Below are 16,252 nucleotides of genomic sequence, written 5' to 3'. Positions count from 1 at the left end.
ATTGTGGCGTCCGGTGACTTTCGTTGCTATATATTCTGTTTTTCATCAGGTGGTGGAAACATCGAGATAAAAAATGAGAAGCTGGAGTTCAAAGTTCAGTCTAAGATCGGCTCTCTGGACAACATCGGCCACGTCCCCGGAGGGGGACAGAGAAGGGTAAAAACATCACGCTCTCAACCAAACTCCATGTTAAAAACACTAGATTAAGTCTTTGTCATTGTTAGTGTTGTTGTTGTTGCTCTTCTTCATGTTATCATGTCCTGCCAAATCTGCTGATTGCATGGCCTTTTTATCTGCATAGATGGAGAGTTTAGTTGTCTATTTTTTGCTGTTCACGTTTTCACTCTTGATAATGACCTGAACACAGCATGAGTAACAGGTCCTTTAGAGACATTTATATATATAGTAATTAAAATTAAGATAGTATGAAAAAGTATCAAGTAAACAACAGTCTTTGTAGTGAAGATTATGTATTATAATAAAAAATTAAATAGTATGCAATAATATTTGTTTCAAGGAAACTAAAGGTGTAGTATTAGTGCATTTATAATGCAGCAATTTATATAATGTTTACAATGTTCTTGTTATAATAACATCATTATGTAAAGCAAGATTGAATCAGAATCAGCTTTACTGCCACATACAAGGAATTGGACTTAGTGATTTGGTCACAATAAACATAATAAGAGAAAAGAAAAACAACAGCAGCAAGTTAAAGGGGCGCTATGCAGTTTTGGACATTTCTTGGCTGTTTTCTCTCTTTTTGCTGGCAGGTTTCTCTATAGAGCCCCCCCTACAGCTTCAGAATAGATATTTGGCAGCTCCTATGTTTACTCGTGTCTGACTCCTCTCTCGGTCAGTCTGACGTTTCCTCTTCCTCTGTTCCTCCGACAATGCTCTCCTAGCTTTCTGCTTCTTTTTTGCCGGCTCAGCCATGACGACAGTGTGAAAAACTCCATCACTACCTTGTTAGCCGGTTCCTGAATGGGCGTATGTGTGCAGTGCCGTGAAACAATTAGTTACATCGTGAGACCGCTGAGGCCGCCGGCTCGCCGGCCGAAAGTTAACAGGTGGATTTTCCGCTCACAGGCGCTAGGGGGGAGCGAGACGACCACCATTCAACTCGAGAAAAGTCATATAATCAGTTAAGGTAAATTAAGCTAAAGACACTGCATAGTTCCCCTTTAAGAAACTTAACTATAAAACAAAAAATTTGCAATAATAAATATGTAAAAGATGTCTGTGAAAATGTTTAAAAGGAAGACGCTGCAAGACAAAATATTGAATGGAGTGGGCAAATGTTCATAGGATGAAGAATATAATAATTTTCTAGATTGATATACATTTATAGAAATGGAAATAGAATGAACAGCTTTTTTTTGTGTGGCATTTTTAGGCCTTTAAAAGATAGGACAGCTTTAGACACGAAAGGGGCGAGAGAGGGGGATTGACATGCAGCAGAGGGCCGCAGGTCGGAATCAAACCCGCGGCCACTGCATCAATGAGTAAGCCTCTGTATATGAGCGCACGCTCTACCAGGTGACAGTTTTAATTAGTCAGCTGGTCGGTGATTAAGAAAAATGTCCCCTACAGAAACCAAACATACGTTGTTTGTCTGCACCAGATTTCACTCAAAAACCTAAACTTGTCAGGAGCTAATTCTTGATTTGGAGTCATGTTACAGCGTTTACCAACTAGACTTTTTGTAACCCAATATGCAGCACGTGATCCTAGACTTTAAAAGTGAAATCATCAACACTCATTTTTCAAAGGGTTTCACACAAAGAAGCAGCCATTTTAATGGCTAAAAAAAACACACCGCTGAGTCATTCATCTCTCATCCTTTCCTTCCCTAAGTTTGGTGCTTTTCTCCCTCTTTTGTTCTTCTCCATCCAGCTGATTTGATCATTTCATAAGTTATTGATTTGTTGTCATTATCTTCAGTTTCTTCATTTGGTTAAGTTGCCTTTTGATTTCTGTTGATGCCATCACGTGTATTTTTGTTGCATGCCCTTTTTATTCCCTCTGCTGGGGCTCATCTGTAGAGGGAGAAGGGGAAGGAAGCAGAAGGGAGTACCTCAGACAGCCCCTCAATCCCCTCCCCCGCTGTCACCCCCCCTCAGTCACCTCAGACTGTCCCTTCAGCACCCATCACACCCATCTTGACGAACCCCCTCATAAAGATTGAGGAATCCAGTAAGTACTCGCGAGCTGTGTGTTGTCTGCTGCTTGAAACAGCAGCACGATGATTTTTGTAACTTTTTACAGGTTTCAAGGGTATAATCAGGCAATCTAATAATCACATACATACACCTGAACGTTACACCTATACATGATTGTCATTTCCAAAACCATGGATATTAATCTGGTGCTATAACAGCTGGCTCCCTAAATTGGCACTCTGTCATCAAAGCTTTGAGGACCCCTATGACTTTTTTCTGACATACTATTCTGTCTTTGATATGTTTATTATAGTTACCATGACTTTTTATGATTTATTTTGACATACTTTACTATGACATTTTTCGACATACTCTACTATCACTTTTTATTATTTTTTTCGAAATAATATACTATGACTTTTTTTCCACTTTTTTCGACATACTATACTATGACTTTTTAATAATTTTTTCGAAATAATATACTATGACTTTTTTCGACATACTAAAAGACTTTTTATGATTTTTTCGAAATAATATACTATGACTTTTTTCGACATACTATACTATGACTTTTTATGATTTTTTTTGACACACTATACTATGACTTTTTTCGACTGACTTTTTTTCGACATACTATACTATGACTTTTTATGACTTTTTTTCGACATCCTATATTGAGATGTCTGATACTGCCTAAAACGCTGGTATCGGTATCGGGAAGTACTGGAGTTTATACACCGATCTGATACCACGTAATAAAGCCCTAAAGAAAATCGACGTTAAAGTAGTTTATTTATGTTCTTTTTCCGTTATAACTGACTGTCAAACTGGAGAATAAAAGAACGTTCTGGGGCGTTCATGTTTCACAAAGAGTTTAACCTGAGCCAGACCGACAACAAAGATAGAAATCATATCACATCCATACAGGGATAGTAGTATACAGTTGTTAAAACATAATAAAATATATGACACACTGGTATCTGATCGGTACTCGGTATCGGCCGATACGCAAGTTCAGGTATCAGAATCGGTATCGGGAAGCAAAAAATGGTATCGGACCATCTCTAATCCTATACTATGCCTTTTTTATGACATAATATACTATGACTTTTTTCGACTGACTTTTTTCGACTGGCTGGGGCCAGGTCCTATTGGTCCATTGTTGGCGCTTAGGCGTGTCTACGCCTCTTAGCGCTCTCCTGGTCCAATGGTTCTTCAGTCGCTCCCATAGGGAGGAGCGTACCTATGATTCATGTAACTCTTACATGACTTCTCAAATGACCACACTTATAACAGTTGTTTCACACCCTATGTCTCTCATCCTGTTTTTAGGCCTTTTGTACTTTTCCACTGTCCCATACTGATGTAACCTGTCTATACCAGCTCATCATGTATTAACAGGGAGGGCAATGATTACACACATATTGCAAAGAGCACCATTGATTATCTAATGAAGCTTATACACACATATTGAAATGAAGACTTGCAATTGCACTTCTATATTTATTCCACAGTTCATATAAACATGTAACCCCTCAGTAATGTCATTTTGGTATTTAGGCACATTAGCATGTCAACTTTAATTATTTCCTCACAATAGTATGTCGAAAAAAAGTCATAGTATAGCTAGATGTCGAAAAAACTCATAACCTAGAGATTGGCATGGGGTACTTTCCATAAAATCATCTCTCAATGCAAATCAAACCAGCTATTAGGCTAACTGAAATTAAACCATGCCAGTCTCTAGGTATGGTGAAGAGTATGTGATGATGGGGGGGTTATGGTGAAGGGTATGTGATGATGATGGGGGGCTATTTTAATTCCAAAGGCCAAGGGGACTTTATCAGGATGCATAGTATCCTGGATCCATGAAATAACTGGCCTTTCAAAATAAAAGTCTGCCTGCCTCTATGGGGATTTAACACAGGGGTGTACTGACTTATGCCCCCTGTATTTTAAGGAAGAACATTTATTTATTTATGATACATTATTCATTCACAAAGAAAATTGGTGTCCTTAAAGGTTGGATTTTTCCTAATTTTTTTAATTAAGGCATTAAGATCAATTTCCAAAAGATGATTTTTTTATTCCTCTTTTTAGTCAACTTTAGCATGGGTGTGTAAACTTATGAGCACCACTGTAGGTCATAGTATAGCTTGTCTAAAAAAGTCATAAAAAGTCATAATATAGTATGTCGAAAAACAAAGTGTCCGTCACAACTTTTGATAAGAAATAATAACAGAACTCACATTGAACAGTGAAACCTTTATTAATGTACATTTGTTACACATCATTGCTTAAAGTCATAAAACGTCGTCGTATGTCATAAAAATGTCATAAAGTCATAGTAAACTTTAAAGGTACATGTGAGGAAATAGTGTTGGGGACATTTTGTAATCCAGCAGCTGTGATCACGTGGAGTGCATCATCCAGCACATTTTTGTGCACATTGTTGCCCACCAGAGGGCGCTCTACAACACCTGAAACTGCAGATCATCCAGGCAGCATGTTTGACCTTTCCTTGTGATCTGCCCGCAGATTGAGAGCCACAAACTAAACTTCCGTGAGGTGGCCAAGGCCCGCACTGACCACGGCGCTGAGATCATCTCTTTGGAAGACTCCCCCCACCAGCTCAGCACCGTGTCCTCCTCCGGCAGCATCAACATGGCCGACTCTCCGCAGCTCTCCACACTGGCTGACCAGGTGTCCGCCTCTCTGGCCAAACAAGGCTTGTGAATGCACCCCCCACATGCACTTCCTTCACTTCCTCCACCTCAACCACACGACCACGTAGAGGAGTTGTAATGCCTTCCTCGTTATCGGCACAGGACTTTTTTAGCTACCCATCACTGTTTATCCTTCACTAACCTTTGAAACTGTTCTTGAGGCATTACTTGTAGACAGAAAAAAAATACAGATAAGGCCAACATGTATGCCATTTCTCTCTGTGGGTCTCTTTATTTGCTATTTCTACCTTTTGTAAGTCTCCCTTTAAGAGTTAAAACACCCAAGCAGAGCATAACTCTCCCTGTGAATCTGAGGAGCTTATCTTCATACATATCCTGGTGAATCTGACGTCATTTAACACTTGGTTTCCTGTCACATTGACTGTAAACCCTTTAGAAAGTTATGTTTTTAATGTACAAGTCCCCTTTGACGGGTGTCCCCTTATATTTCTTTTGATAAAACTTGGAAGAAATGGAGGCAGGCTGCTGGGGTCCAGCTTGTGCTAAAGCAGAAGGAACAGTTAACAGGGTATGGTGAGGGGTGTCGGAGGAAAACTGTTTAAAAAGAAAAGTAGCACGTTTTTCTTTCGTCATGGCAGAAAAAAAAAAAATGCTTTCAGACCTCAGAGTGCTGTCTTTGCTTTGTGTAGTCCCGACACGACAGGGGTGTAACCTGGATAAAAAGAAATAAAAAAAACGGAACGGCTAGAGTAGAAACCTTTGGTTTGTGTTGGGCACAGTTTTATAATCGTATTCTGTGGATATATGACATGTATTTGATATGAAGAAACATTTGTATTGTGCCTGCTACTGTCAGTGTTATTTTACTTTTTGTTACTGCTCTGTTGTAAATGCGCTAAAGCTTGAGGAGGAAACCTTAAGGCATTTAAAGTGTAACTTTCATGGCCAAATTATTAAAGACACAGTTCAGATGTTTTGAAGTGTGGTTATATGAGCTACTTCTCCAGAGTCAGTGTTAGCTACAGTAGACGACGGTCGACACGCCTCCAGTTTGGAGAAGCAGACAGGAGTACCGACGCAGAAGCTATAAAAATCAGTTTAAGTGTGAAAATACTCTAAATATAGTGTACACTTAAACTGACATTGTAGGTAATACTCTGTGGATAAGTAGCTCATACAACCCCACTTCAAAATATCTGAACTATGCCTTTAAGAGGACTAGTCAGTCATTGATTACAGTATTTAAACTGCTATATGCACATAAAAGGTAGGTAGAATAATGTTCATCACAGTTATTGGAAAGTATTCTTAAAGCGAGACTACGTAACGTCTGTTAAATTGAAAATGATCAGTGCTAAATGCTAAGCTATTTATAATTTAGCTAAAATGCTAAGCTATTTATAATTTAGCTAAAATGCTAAGCTATTTATAATTTAGCTTAGGCTGTCGCAGGCTGTGTGAAGGTGCCGCTTATAAATTAGACTTTTCATTTATTAGTTCCTCTCTCAAGCGTTACATGGTCTCACTTTAACGGTTTACAACAAAAAAAAAAAAAAAAAGTGTTTGAAAATGTACTCAACCAGAATGAATATAGCAATGGATGGATGACGATGATGGGTTGATTGGGCCAAGTGGAGAGGAGGGAAAACTGTACAGCGATGAGTTCATCTGCTCGGGCAGTTTAATCATCACATCTGTATCTGAGCACTGAACACAGGATTCAACACGATGGAACTCTCAGCTGGTTGCTTTGATCTTCAGTGATAAAATACTCCAGTTCTCCGCTAAGCAAAAGTATGCAAATACCTGAATATCACAACCGCATGTGGTTTTCGGTTTGGTTTAATTTGATCGCACTAACGGGAGAAAATCCCTGCAGCCAGGTTCAAACACTTCCAAACCCCGTTTGTAAAGAAGATGAATTAGCAGTTAATTCACAAGCTCAAAAGCAAAGATTAGAGGAAAATATACGCAAAACTTAACAGGATTTTGTCCGTGTTTTTTTTTTTCTTTTCTGCTTCCCTATTCTGTTAATCATCTCATGACCCTCTCGAGATTATTTTGCGTCCCCTAGTGGGGGTCTCGACCCTCGGAGTGGGAACCACAGGAAAACGCTTATAAAAAAGTTATAAAAGTTAACTATTACTGGAATTGTTGGGTCTTTGTAAATTATAGAGTGTGGTCTAGATCTACTCTCTCTGTAGTGTCCTGAGAACTCTTGTTATGATTTGATACTATAAATACAATTGAACAGGGCTGTCGGAGGGATTTATTCAACCATTTACTTTGTACTAATCTTGTATTTTGAAATGAATGCAACCAGCTTTTTTCCCCTTAATTTGTAACGAGAACAATGTTCCCTTAAAAATGTGCTAAAAAAAAAACGCCCTAATGTTGACCAATATTCCCGGTGATTCATCACTATTACTCGCATTAATATTAAGCGAAACAACTTCTTGCATGCACCTCATGTATGAGTCTGCTTGTTGCCTCCCCTTTCACAAAGTGGTCTCTCTCCATATATCCTGTTTTATGAACGCTTTCTCTGGATTTGGAAATCCGTTCCGACCTAGGACTAAAAAGTCAAAGACTCAAACACTTTGCTCCCAACTGTGTGTATTTAACAGGTAGGACTTAAGGGTGTGCTTTGCAACATTATCTGCATGCTAAATTCTTGGTTCTTTTTTTCTCAAACTAGACCACATTCATCTCAGTGTGCAGGACAGACATTTGTGCTGAGGGGGGGGGGGAGTTGCTCCCACTGTGTGTGCGGTAATGTGCTTTTGGTGAGTCCTCTCGTGCCACGAGAGGTTTTCTGCAGTAACTAAACTCATCACCTTTCTTTTCTGACGCTGTGCAGTTTGTGGAAATGTGATTGTTCTCATTATTGTGCATTTTATCAATAACTGGTTTATGATGATTCTTGTTGCTGTATATGTGTATTTGAAAATAAATGCTATGAAGTCACCGTCGTCGTGAACGATTGCAACACCAAGTGCCGTCGGAAATCACTCCCCACTTACCCCACACACACACACACACACACACACACACACACACACAAAGTGTGCCCAAAAAGATCACTTAAAGAGTGACTATTGTCCAACAATGAATGATTTCAGATGGGTTTTACACTGATGAAGGACTTGAGGCCAGGACAATAACGCCAAGTTAAACATAAATGTTTTAATGGTACTATTTACAAAAAGAAAACAATTCTGCTTTTTTGATTAGGTTAACTGCTGCAACAATCGAACAGGTACATTGACATCTTGCTTAAACTACAAAAGAAAAAACAGTGATTGAATGGCTGTGGCATAAGAAGGTGTAAAATGAAAACAACCATAGTTTTTTTTTGCATAGCAATTAGTTACTTGGGGGGAAGGGAGAGAAGAGTGTGGTTATGACATTGGTGGGGTGGCAAAAAACAAAATCCATCCATCCATGAACAAGAGTAGATCTGATCTGAGTGAAACTATTTAACAGCAGAAAATATTCCCTTAAATTGAAAAACCTGAGCTTGGGGTGGCTTCTAGCTGAGAGCTGCTACATTTGAAATGTTTGCAAGAGAAAAACTTGTCAAGCTGAACTGGAAAAAAGAGGGGGGGGGGGGGTATTGTGTTATGTCTTTATTTTGCCACAGTTTAACGTTTCTACTACAGCAACGACCGTACGCAAAGAGTGAAACTAGCAGATGGTACACTCTCCCGTTACTACCCCCCCGATTTGTTTTTTAATAAGTGGAAACCTTGCTGTGTGCTGTTGTGATAAGACTTACATTAGCATGGTTTTCAGCATGCAGCAGCGCTTTTTCTGTAGGGCAAGTGCTCAAATAAAAAACACCCCAGTAAGAAGAAGACAGGAGCTGGACACTCTCTCTGAAAGAGACTGTAAAGGAATGATTTACTATTCAAAAAAAACACAAAGAATGTGTTACACAAAAACAGACAGAACAGATACAAATAAAAACATGTCAGGAATGGGAAAAAAAAACCCCAACAGACAAAGAAAGAAAAGCAAACCAATAAAACTAGACTTGGCAGTTGGAGAAGTGCTCTGGTGATTTCAGGCGACCTCTAGAGGAAGAAGAAGGGAACCACATCTCAAATGTACCTGTTTATTTGGATGAGGAAGGTGGGGGATTTTGTAATTTGTCACTCCACTAAAAATGTACATGGGAATTACAAGCAAACTAGTCAATAGAAAACACCCTTTGGCCATATTTTGAGGAGTCCGCTACATAGTGCGCTACGAGTGTACACGCGACATATGAAACACCACTAAGCCCCCCCCATGTACATTGTTTAGCCTACTACAGAAAACATTTTTTGTAACGTGTTGTTTTATACTTTTTTTGTTTTTTTACATTTATCCTTTTTTTTCCTGTGACAAAAACAAGTGTAGGGAAAGGCTTCTATCTCCATAATGTTCACTAAAAACTGTGAAATTTATTAGACTGATGTTTGAATATCAAACAACAGGAACCCATTTAATATCTTATTCTGCTTTAAGGTTCTGCTTGTTAATGCCAGAGAGGAGCTGTGGGGGGAGGGGGGGTGTGGGGGACCTCAGCCTGTCAGTCATTCATCGGTGGGTGGCGGAGGCCTTGTGTTTGGGGCCGCCGTCGTCGTCACAAGGCAGCTCCATGTCGTCCGAGTCCAGCCGGCCATAGGCCGTCGTTCGGCACCCTGAGATGCTGCGCATTCTGGGCCTGATGTGGTGGTCGTCCTCCGGCTCTGGCTCCGGGGCCGGGTCCTCCGGCAAAGGGAAGCTGCGGCGTTCCCACGGCGCTACCGTCTGCCAAACATCAGACAACGCTCATTAAAAAGAGATCCTAAAAACATGGCTTCAAATCTGCAGTATTTCTATACATTCATGACTAAACAGCCAGTTATTTTTGATATAACAATGACTAACAATCAGGGTGCAAATGGCTAATGAATGTTCCAATGCTAACAATGATATTTAAGTCTGAAAAGATTTTTCTTATGAGTTAAACACTCAAGAACTTGATCAGATTTGACTGGGTACAAGAAACATGAGCAGACAAAAGTCTGATTATCCAGTAATCTGGAACAATAAATAATGTTTATGATACAAAACCTGCCATATTAATAGTGTCATATTCTTAACCATCGCTCTACTTTAAGCTACAACCTGCTCTTTAGTGGAGTGATGACATTAAACAAGATGGACAGCAGCAGCCTGGGGTGTACAGGCTGGTAGCCAGGAGCTGCCTCCGATTTCAACCCTCCTGTTGTCCCCGGGTCAAATTTGACCCATTTCCAAAGTTTCTATATCAGAAATGTGGGTTTCTTTCAAGCTAATTAACGTGGATAGTCCCAACGCTCTTCACAATTTAAAAAAGATGATCAGTTCACTACGAATTTGGTTGCTTTATTCAAATTAGTTTTAATAAAAGAACGTTGAAAAAAGTGACCCAAAAAAAACTTCTAAAACATTTTTTTTTTTAAACGCAGGAAAATTGACAAAAAATATCGGAAAGTCAGGAAATGTGACAAAAGGGTCGAAAAAGACGACCAAAACATAAAAAAAAAAAATTTTAAATTTTGACCCAGAAAAACAAAACGCTGCACCGGCCGCGGAGGCTTTTACCAACCACATGCTGTCCAGAAGCACCTTAACAGTCAGGATATTAGCCTCTGCTCCTTCATGTGAAAGTCAAGTTTTATTTTTGTAGCCTAAAATCTCAAATTAGTCTCAGAGGGATTTACAATCTTTGTTTTAACATCGTTGGACTGACCAAATGTATTCATTTCCTGCCTCAGCTAGCAAAGCCTCCCTACATAACATAAAATAGGTACAACAAACTTGTGTTGCAACATGATTTTGAGGGACTAAATTCTAGCAGCTGTGAGTTTATTGGGGACTTGCAGGCATTTAAGTGTACATAAGCGCTAAAGAAGTCAATTACATGAAGAACTTGACTGCTAAAAGAGTGTAGACTATAATAACCAACATGTGTTCAGTGGTGCACAAACTGTTCTTTCAGAAGTTATTTGCATCGTGTTAAAGGCCTCGCTACTGCTGAGGAGGTCGAACTACTGAGACGCTTATTTTAGTGATTTGAATCCAGCACAGATTTCTATTGTTCGAATATATTTTGTATATTTTGCTTTCACCCGTGACTTAAATCTCACGTGAAAAGAAAACTTTATTTGCGCAGTATTGGCATCAAAAGAGGAACCTTTTTTTGTCAAAACCAAACTATTCTTAGGGATAGGATCATTTGGAAGCACTTCTGAGAGCGAGCTGATTTTTTATCCCTGCTGAATGAGCTTTGAGCGATCCGAGAACGTACCCTTTCTTCAAAGGTGAAGTCTGGGGTGGAGCAGCGCGTGTCCTCACTGGACAGCAGCCGATGGGAGTCCCTGGAGCAGGGTGTGTGGGGGTTGGAGGTGGTGTCGGGGCTGGCTGGACTCATGGGCGATGGCACGTGGCTGTAGTCGTGGAGCATGGGGCAGTGGCCGGGGTCTGGGGATGCAGGCTGGGGGGTGGGAGGGTTGGTCCCGCACAGCAGCGGCGTGGTGCGCCCGTCCACAGATTTGTACGACCTGAGGGACAAGACACAGATCACGTCACACCTTCAGTCTACAGACTAGTACGTGACTAGGGCTGCACAATATATTGTAATATTTGTTTTACTTTTTATTTTTTTTAAATCGCCATCGCAATATCAACTGGCGCAACAAGCAAAGGCTGCAACATATCGCAATACACATTTTTTGTGTTAGTTGAAATAAAAACATCAGTAGAAAATTACACTTTAAAAAGAAACTGTCTTTTTAAGTGGTGCCTTTTATATTCAACTCAATGTTCAGTAGGGTTGGGTATCTTTTTTTTTTCTGATACCGGTGCTAAAACAATACTTTTAAAACTGTGCCAGTGCTGGTGCCTGAACCGATACTTAAAAAAATAGGGGAATAGGGTATTTTACAATAACTTTGAATGCACCACAAGGCTGACTAGTTTCAAGTGAACGCACCGTCTGTGTTTTTCCGACAACGGCAGCTGCACACTGCTTAACGTCCCGCTGTTGAAATCCTCTACAGTGAAATACAGTCACCCTTTACACCGTTTAGCTGTCAGCATTTTAACCGTGTTTATTCCAGCTGCTAGCTTACGGTAGGCTAACGTTACCTGCTGTCAAGTGAAGTGTTAACTAGCGTCATATGCAGCGACGCTCCTGTTGCCTCAAACGTCTGTTTCAGAGCATCAGAGAGCAGCGCAAAAGGCATTTAATTGGCACCGAAATAGAGCTGGGCAATATATCGATATTATATTGATATAGTGATATGAAAGTAGATATTGTCTTAGATTTTGGATATCGTAATATGGCATAAGTGTTGTCTTTTCCTGGTTTTAAAGGCTGCATTACAGTAAAGTGATGTCATTTTCACCAGACCAGACTGTTGTAACTGTTCTATTATTTGCCTTTACCCACTTAGTCATTATATCCACATTACTGATGATTTTTATCAAAAATCTCATTGTGTAAATATTTTGTGAAAGCACCAATAGTCAACACTACAATATTGTTGCAGTATCGATATCGAGGTATTTGGTCAAAAATATCGCAATATTTGATTTTCTCCATATAGCCCAGCCCTATACCAAAATGAGGCACCATAATCTGCGTTGCAATTCGGTCCGGTAGATACCGCTCGTTTAGGCACCGGTGCCGTATTAGCACCGGGTTTCAGTACCCAACCCTAATGTTCAGTTTGTTTAATAAAAGAAGGTTGGTAATGATTTCCTTTTGTTTGTTTTAAGTTCAACAAGCAGTTTGTTGTATTTTAGCAGAATACTGAAAGCAGCAGAAATGCAGAACTGAGCAGACATTAATATCCGTTATTTATCACAAGTAATATCGTTATCGCGATATTCAACAACGTTATCGCACATCGCATTTTTTTCCTCATATTGTGCAGCCCTATAAATGATGGTGTACGTTATGGTGATGGTAGTGACCTGCTGCCCCTCCTCTTGGCAGGAGCCAGAGCCATCCAAGTCCAGCGGGAACGCTCCTGGTCCTCGTGGGGCTGATGGAGCTGAGTGAAGGCTGCGTCTGTCAGGTCCTCCACCTGCAGACACACAACATACCATCAGGACCCTGAAAGCGTGCTTACTTCAGTTTAGAACTGAAAACATTAAGTCTATCAATCAATTGACAGAAAACTTGCAACTTGTACCTTCATCAGGCAAGGTCTATTACCGAAACATTGCCAGCTAATAAATGTACATTTGCAAGTTAGACAGTGTGCAGGAGTTTCTTTCCAACTTTTGACCTACTCGTCCCTCTCCTACACACCTGTCTTATGTAAGTATTTTTGTAGTAAAGTATTTTTCTGTTCTGAGAAAATTAATGGCCACAATTTTGCTAACCGATTAATCCTTTTAAAGTTAAAATGACAAATGTTCCTGGGTTGTACCTGGCAGGGTTTCTGCAAAACTCACCAAGTTCAACTTATGGCTTTTCAAGACATTTTAATACAACATAATGTGAAATTTATTTTTATTTCAGTTACATCAGCCAAAGTATAAAATATATATCAGTGACTGAATATTTTTGGGTTTTGGTCACACACACAGAAAAACCTGAAGATGTCAACGTGGGCAGCGAAAAATTGTGATGGGTATTTTACCTATTCACGATTAATCTTAATTTTACTATCAATATAAAATAATTAATCTTAATAACCTAACTAAATAGGTGCTGCAATTTATGATTATGTTCATTCCTTATTGATCTAGTGAACTGATTCCACTTTAGAGATGTAACCCTGAAAGGGTTGGAGATTTAACCACCAGGTGTCACTGTTCACTCACTGCCATACAGTATATTATCTCTCAGCAAGCATCTGGACATTTTAAAGCGAGTTATATGGATAATTGGAATAGATATGTGGCTCCTAATGAAGGATTCCCTGATAAATAATTATCACTTGGGACACAGAAGTCAACACTTACCTCCCGTTCATCTTCCTCTTCAGTTATGGGCTGAGAGAAGATGTCGACTGATCGCCACCTGTGAAAACAGAAAATGAAATGTCAGGACAGAAAGCCAGCAGCCACAACAACTCACTAAGGGAAGAATATAACTGCCCTGGAAAAGGAAACCAACCAGACGCTTACTGGACGGTTTCAAAACATCACGCGGGTATTTACCTGGGTGTGAGAATCTCTTTGTACTGCAGCTTCTCCACCCGGGTGGTGGCCGCCACAGACATGGGGATTACTATGTTGTTGATGTCAAAAGAGCTTTCCCCTCGCCTCCTCTTGATGGGCTGCTGCTGCTGCGGGACAAAGGGTGAATATCTAACGTGAGGATTCACTATGGATGTATGACCTCATATATGACCACAGGGTTTAAATGACATTACTGCAGCTGTTTCCACAATAAAATCTTCAGAGATGTTATTAGAATTTATTACCAGTCAATACTAGAATGTATCTGTCAATCTAGTCGTATCGCAACATATTCCATTTTAAAATACAAAGGTTTTCATGTTGCTGAGTCACTAGGGAGGGGGATTTCTAACACACAAGATTAAAAACAAATGTGCCTGCTGTGTTTTTTCCCCTTACTTTTTCTGCTCTAGTAACCCCCCAAAAAATAAAACAAAACCACCAAGAAAATTACGTTTCAGTCTTGTTTGTCCTGCCTACTCACTCGCTTCATCATAATCTTGCTATGTCAACAGTGTTTTGAAGACATTGGGGTGTATATAGGGGACATTTACAGTACTTCTTAGTAAGTTTGATATCAGCAGCCACCCCACTCTTAACTCCTACAATAGACAAGTCTTACATGTTTCCTATAAGAATCACATTTTAGTGCCTAAAACACCAGATTTCCACAGTCAAAGAAATAAAGAGTGGGTGTCATGGTGCTCTGCCAGGTTTGCAGTTTGGTCATTCTGAGACAAGACTGGATTTGTGAAACTGACTGACACCTAACGAAGTCCCAGTTCATTATCAGATAAGAGAAGCACACAAAAACTGAGCCAGTGTCGTGTCAGTGTGTCCTTACATGTGTGCCCGGGATCTGACCCAGCGGTGTGGAGTTCTCTGAAGACGTGGACAGCTGGCGGGTGAGGGGACTGTGGAGGGACGAGTGCATGTTGGCCAGAGTTGGGCAGGGGCTGCTCGTGTCCAGGAAAAGTTTGGGGGAGGCTGGAGGACGGGAGACACACAGATTTAAGATGACTGCTCGGTCTTCCTGAGCCACGACAAACGCTTTTAATGATGCCTTCAATATCACATTTAAAAAAGGACCTTAAAATGATTAAAAGGTGCCCTGTCACACGTATATTTCATTACTTTGTGGTAATGTCTGAAGGTCTATCATGGACTCTAACATTTTTTGTAGAAAAAATGCCTTGGTTACCTTGTTTCAAGCCATTCTAGCGTGATATAGAAAGCCTGCAGGAAGACTCTCCTCGATTCTAGCCAGTTCTCATTAATATTCAACGAGCTAAGCTGCTTGAATCTGATTGGCTAACAGCTAGCCAATGAGAGCCTGGCTGTCAGCATCCTTTACCCAGCACAACTGGGTGAGCACATGAATAGTATGAGCTCAGGCAACCACGTCAGACTGACCAGCTTTTGTAATTGACCTGATTTCTCCGCTTATTTCTTTTCAGTGGCTAGAGCTGACAGAGGAGGTAGCAGTTCATTTTCACATTCACAACATAACACAAACACATATGGACCTAACATATTTCAAAAAATGCAAGTAAAAACGGTTTTGTGTGGCTGGGCACCTTTAATGCGATACGATAAACTACCAAGCCCATGACCAGGGCTTCATTCAGTAAAGACTCACTGTCAGTCCTGTCCAGCGAGTGCTCTCGTAATCTCTTGCGGCTGTAGTTCTTGTCGTAGGGCCCTAAAGGTGTGGAGAGGCCCTGCAGCCGCTCGAGCTTGCACACAGCCTGGCCCTCAAGCCTGGCTGTGTTCAGGACAGCACTGCTGCTGCCCACACTGCTGTCCGCTGTCCTCTGCTTCTCAGCACGGTTCTTATAGTGGCTCAGTCCTGCAACACCAGGAACCAGTCACACATCATCATTAGACGGGGACGTTTTCAGAGCAACAATGTAAAACAATGAAAGCTACTGTAGGCTAGGGTTGCAACAAACTAAGGATTATTTTCGTTGTTGATTTTTATTGTCGATTATTTTCTAGATTACCGGTAATAAATTAGTTGTTTGGTCTCTAAAATGTCAGAACAAGGTGAAAAATGTGGATCAGTGTTTCCCAAAGCCTAAGGTGACGTCCTCAAATGTCTTGTTTTGTCCCCAACTCAAAGATATTCAGTTTACTGTCACAGAGGAGAGAAGAGACTAGAACAATATTCACATTTAACAAGCTGGAATTAGA

General features: G+C 40.3%; 2 protein-coding genes across 9 annotated transcripts in view; one reads left to right on the top strand and one right to left on the bottom strand.

Moving 5' to 3' along the window:
* LOC144536640 (uncharacterized) overlaps window positions 1-7,817 on the top strand; it is a 43,503-nt gene extending 35,686 nt beyond the window's left edge. For 5 of the 6 annotated variants that reach the window (XM_078279881.1, XM_078279883.1, XM_078279884.1 and 2 more), the window contains 3 exons: window positions 50-156; window positions 2,046-2,196; window positions 4,701-4,791. In XM_078279881.1, the coding sequence (XP_078136007.1) occupies window positions 50-156; window positions 2,046-2,196; window positions 4,701-4,705 (263 nt within the window). In that variant the 3' untranslated portion in view covers window positions 4,706-4,791. Of the gene's footprint in view, window positions 1-49; window positions 157-2,045; window positions 2,197-4,700 lie in introns of all 6 variants that reach the window. The other variant, XM_078279885.1, reaches the window with a different exon arrangement.
* A 1,164-nt stretch (window positions 7,818-8,981) lies between these two features.
* LOC144536639 (KAT8 regulatory NSL complex subunit 1-like) overlaps window positions 8,982-16,252 on the bottom strand; it is a 35,898-nt gene continuing 28,627 nt past the window's right edge. For 2 of the 3 annotated variants that reach the window (XM_078279877.1, XM_078279876.1), the window contains 7 exons: window positions 15,699-15,917; window positions 14,904-15,046; window positions 14,039-14,166; window positions 13,841-13,898; window positions 12,842-12,954; window positions 11,172-11,424; window positions 8,982-9,646 (listed from right to left, as the gene is read on the bottom strand). In XM_078279877.1, the coding sequence (XP_078136003.1) occupies window positions 9,434-9,646; window positions 11,172-11,424; window positions 12,842-12,954; window positions 13,841-13,898; window positions 14,039-14,166; window positions 14,904-15,046; window positions 15,699-15,917 (1,127 nt within the window). In that variant the 3' untranslated portion in view covers window positions 8,982-9,433. The remainder of the gene's footprint in view (window positions 9,647-11,171; window positions 11,425-12,841; window positions 12,955-13,840; window positions 13,899-14,038; window positions 14,167-14,903; window positions 15,047-15,698; window positions 15,918-16,252) is intronic. The other variant, XM_078279879.1, reaches the window with a different exon arrangement.

The sequence above is a fragment of the Sander vitreus genome, chromosome 21, assembly GCF_031162955.1.
Source record: "Sander vitreus isolate 19-12246 chromosome 21, sanVit1, whole genome shotgun sequence".
Lineage (NCBI taxonomy): Eukaryota > Metazoa > Chordata > Actinopteri > Perciformes > Percidae > Sander > Sander vitreus.
Note: the sequence above shows the minus strand (reverse complement) of the source record. Positions and strands in the feature narration are given on the sequence as shown.